This window comes from Penaeus monodon, chromosome 43 (genome assembly GCF_015228065.2).
Source record: "Penaeus monodon isolate SGIC_2016 chromosome 43, NSTDA_Pmon_1, whole genome shotgun sequence".
NCBI lineage: Eukaryota > Metazoa > Arthropoda > Malacostraca > Decapoda > Penaeidae > Penaeus > Penaeus monodon.
In genome coordinates this window covers 11726855-11730171 of record NC_051428.1, presented here as the reverse complement: position 1 = coordinate 11730171, position 3317 = coordinate 11726855, and the positions used below count along the sequence as shown (strand labels likewise).

At 31.1% G+C, this 3317-nt stretch overlaps 1 protein-coding gene across 1 annotated transcript; it reads right to left on the bottom strand.

Moving 5' to 3' along the window:
- Positions 1-1715: 1715 nt before the first annotated feature.
- On the bottom strand, positions 1716-2826 carry LOC119568046. The gene is made up of 2 exons (XM_037916439.1): positions 2471-2826; positions 1716-2287 (listed from the first exon to the last, which is right to left on the bottom strand). The coding sequence occupies exons 1-2, from the start codon at positions 2735-2737 to the stop codon at positions 1832-1834; spliced, it is 723 nt and encodes a 240-aa protein (XP_037772367.1). The 5' UTR covers positions 2738-2826; the 3' UTR covers positions 1716-1831.
- Between the last annotated feature and the right edge of the window lie 491 nt (positions 2827-3317).

The following is a 3317-nucleotide window of genomic DNA, read 5'->3' as shown; positions in this document are numbered from 1 at the left end:
AAAAAAATATCACCTGTTTTTACTTGAATTGTAAACACAATAGGATATATAAACAATATTGACATAATTAATAATAAATATATAATTTTACCATATAGGTATGATATACTGGGCTAAAGAAGTTGCCATGAAAGAAAATGCTATATCCTTGTTCAAGTACTGAACATATTAATTAAGTATACAATTTCTTTAATACAGGTGAAACTCGTCGCTCTCTAGGATTCCAGTATAGGATAAGCCATAGTTTGATCACCTACATAATACCAGAAGTTTGCAGTGCAATATATTCCGTCTTAAAGGATATGTATCTGAAACTTCCATCAACATCAGAGGAATGGAAGCAAGTGGCAAGCGACTTTTATAACAGCTGGAATTTTCCAATGTGTATTGGAGCTATGGATGGAAAACGCTTTTTTATGAGGAAACCAGAAAATACAGGATCAGAGTATTATGATTACAAGAGTCGCCATAGTATGATCATGTTAGCTCTTGTTGATGCACATTATAAATTCATGTATGTTGATGTAGGAGCTCAGGGACGCTCAAGTGATGCAGGTGTTTGGGACCGTTGTAAATTAAGAGAATACCTAGAAAAAAGAAAGCTACAAGTTCCACCACCTGATACTTTGCCATTTTCAGATCAGAAAGTTCCATACGTAATTGTTGGAGATGATGCATTCCCCCTCAAAAATTATCTGATGAAACCTTATCCTGGCCAGAACTTAAGTGTCGAACAAAGGATATACAATTACAGACTATCAAGAGCTCGTCGTATTTCTGAAAATGCCTTTGGTATCCTTGTTGCCAAATTTAGAGTGTTTGAAAAACCTATTCACTCAAGTCCGGCAAACACTAGGAAATCATATTTGCAACAGTTGTTCTCCATAATTTCTTGAGAAATAATTCAAGGCAGCTGGAAAATGAAAATATTGGTAATGGTTTAGAAAACCATGGACTTCAAAGCCTGGATAATGTTGGAAGAAGACCTGCTAAGAATGCCTTGGCAACAAGAGATATTTTTAAGGACTACTTCAATGGTAGAGGTCGTGTGAGATGGCAAGAAGATGCAGCACTCTTGAATTAAACAATTTGGCACTGATGATTTGATGATTTTCATTATCAAGTAATAAAATCACATATTGTGTTTCTTTTAATGTACAGTAGAATAAGTTTCATGTTTCGTCTAGTTTTTATGTAAATAGTATAGTATTTTCTTTTTTGTTGTACATTTCTTTTCTTATAATATATAGCAATATATATGTTATATGTTTGTTTGTTTTTCTATTACACCCTAATCTCAAATGATAAATAAAAGTCTTTCTGATAACTATGATCATGTTAACTAAATATATATTACATAAACAAAAAAAAAAATTATGACAAGTTGACCAGCATACAAACACATTTTCAAATATTGATTTAAAACTGTATGTGAAGGAAAAAGCAGTTATTAGAAATGAAAATCCAACCTTAATTATTCATTAGTTTTTTTTTTTCATGATTGATTTTTCTTTATAAAATGTATCAAGTTATGTATAATAAAACAAAATAATAATCCTCAAGACAATTAAAAGGATATGAAAAGAACATCTTACATTTTAAATGTATTTCTCCATTTTTAAAATATATATCTAGAAATACTATAGATCTTAAACTAAATCTTAACTAATACTAAATGAAAATAAATATATATTTGAAAAATATAAGTAGAAAACTAGAACATGACCAGCATAAAATAAAAGAGGACTTAATATGACTATATACAAAATAAATCATTGGCATAAATCACAGTTTGAAAACATTTATTGCACTTCATGATATTTCAGTGATCTTAATTATTGCCTTGCCTTTTCTTTTCTATGGCTTGACACTCTCTGGTTTTTGCTGCAATAAGCTCCATCACTTGTACTGTAAAGTCCATTTTAACATCTTCATAACTGCTGAAAAACTTCATGGCAGCCATCACAGACTCAGTAACCATGTCATGGCGTGTATTTTTCATGGCCTGCTCTGCACAAACTGCCTGCAAGTTGTCAATGGTCTTCAACATTCCTTCTTCCACTGCATCACTCTTGTTCATTTTCCTCTTCTTTTTTACCAGTTGTGAGTTTTTTGTATAACTGGTATTGGGCTGATCAGGTATTTCTCTGATGATCTCTTCATTAATATCAGGCAGAGGGGAAGGTGTTGGATTTGACGGTATTGAAGTTGGTGATACCGATATATCATAACTCTCAAGATCCTCTATAGGTCCCTCATACAACACCTCTTGCTTCTGTTGTGGTTCCTGAAAGTTAAGCAAAACACTTATATTTTTTGTATTTAAAACTCAGAATGATTTTAGTTAATGAACCTTGAATAAAATTTTGTAATATTTAAATATAATTTCTTAGCCATACTGTTATGTTTCAATAAGTTTTGTATTTCTTAGAATATAATTGTAGTTATAAACACATTTAGCCAAGCTTACCAAGTCATCAGGGTGTATGAAACTGGATTCTGTAGGGCCCAAATCATATGCAGATTGCATGAATGAGCATGTCTTATAATGCTCCCACTTAATAGGAGTTGTTGCCGCGGAACCACTTGGAGCATTCCTGATTTTCCGTAAACATTTCTGATATTGGCCGCGGAGGTACTTGAATTTGTCCATAACTTCAACTGCAAATAATAGAGAAAATAGGGAGATTAAAACTTGCAGAGGAATATTCATGCGTAAATAATAACATAACATCATAAATAATACAAATCATGTTTTTTTGAATTTAATATTATTCCCATACATCTGTTTTACAAAGGCAAAGGGACACGTTGGAGTTTTTTATTTTGTTTTTTTATACATGATTCTGGTTATCATGCTCCACATTTTAAACTAAATATCTATTTTGGATTTTGAGATTTTATTAACTGATAATTTATCATATTCAAAGTCCTTAAAATATTACCAAACAATCTTGTGAGTGTATTGTTAGATTACAAGTTGCGACAACTGGCTAGGCCCTTCAGGCATTGCACAATTTTCAATGTAGTCACGGCTATTTTAATATTATAAAATCAGTCAGAATACCAGTGAGCTTATTCTCTGGAAAGCAGTTTGCACTTCTAATTTGTTATTTGTAGAATTATAATAAGCAACTTATAAGAGTAAAGGACAAGATCTTTTTCATGAAATAATTATTGAAAAATACTAATATAAAAACAAATACAAATTGTTAATCTCTGATCATATTTTACCTAGCATTTTCTACAAACTCCAAGAGCAATTAACATATAATTTGCATGAATAATAGCATAATTCCGTGCATATAATTGAAATT

What these genes read in the sequence shown, in the direction of transcription:
- LOC119568046 (XM_037916439.1), bottom strand. Translation starts at nt 2,737, where the DNA reads ATGATGTTATGTTATTATTTACGCATGAATATTCCTCTGCAAGTTTTA. An exon ending in TCATACACCCTGATGACTTG is followed by an intron (nt 2,288 to 2,470) that starts GTAAGCTTGGCT and finishes CTTAACTTTCAG; the next exon opens with GAACCACAACAGAAGCAAGA.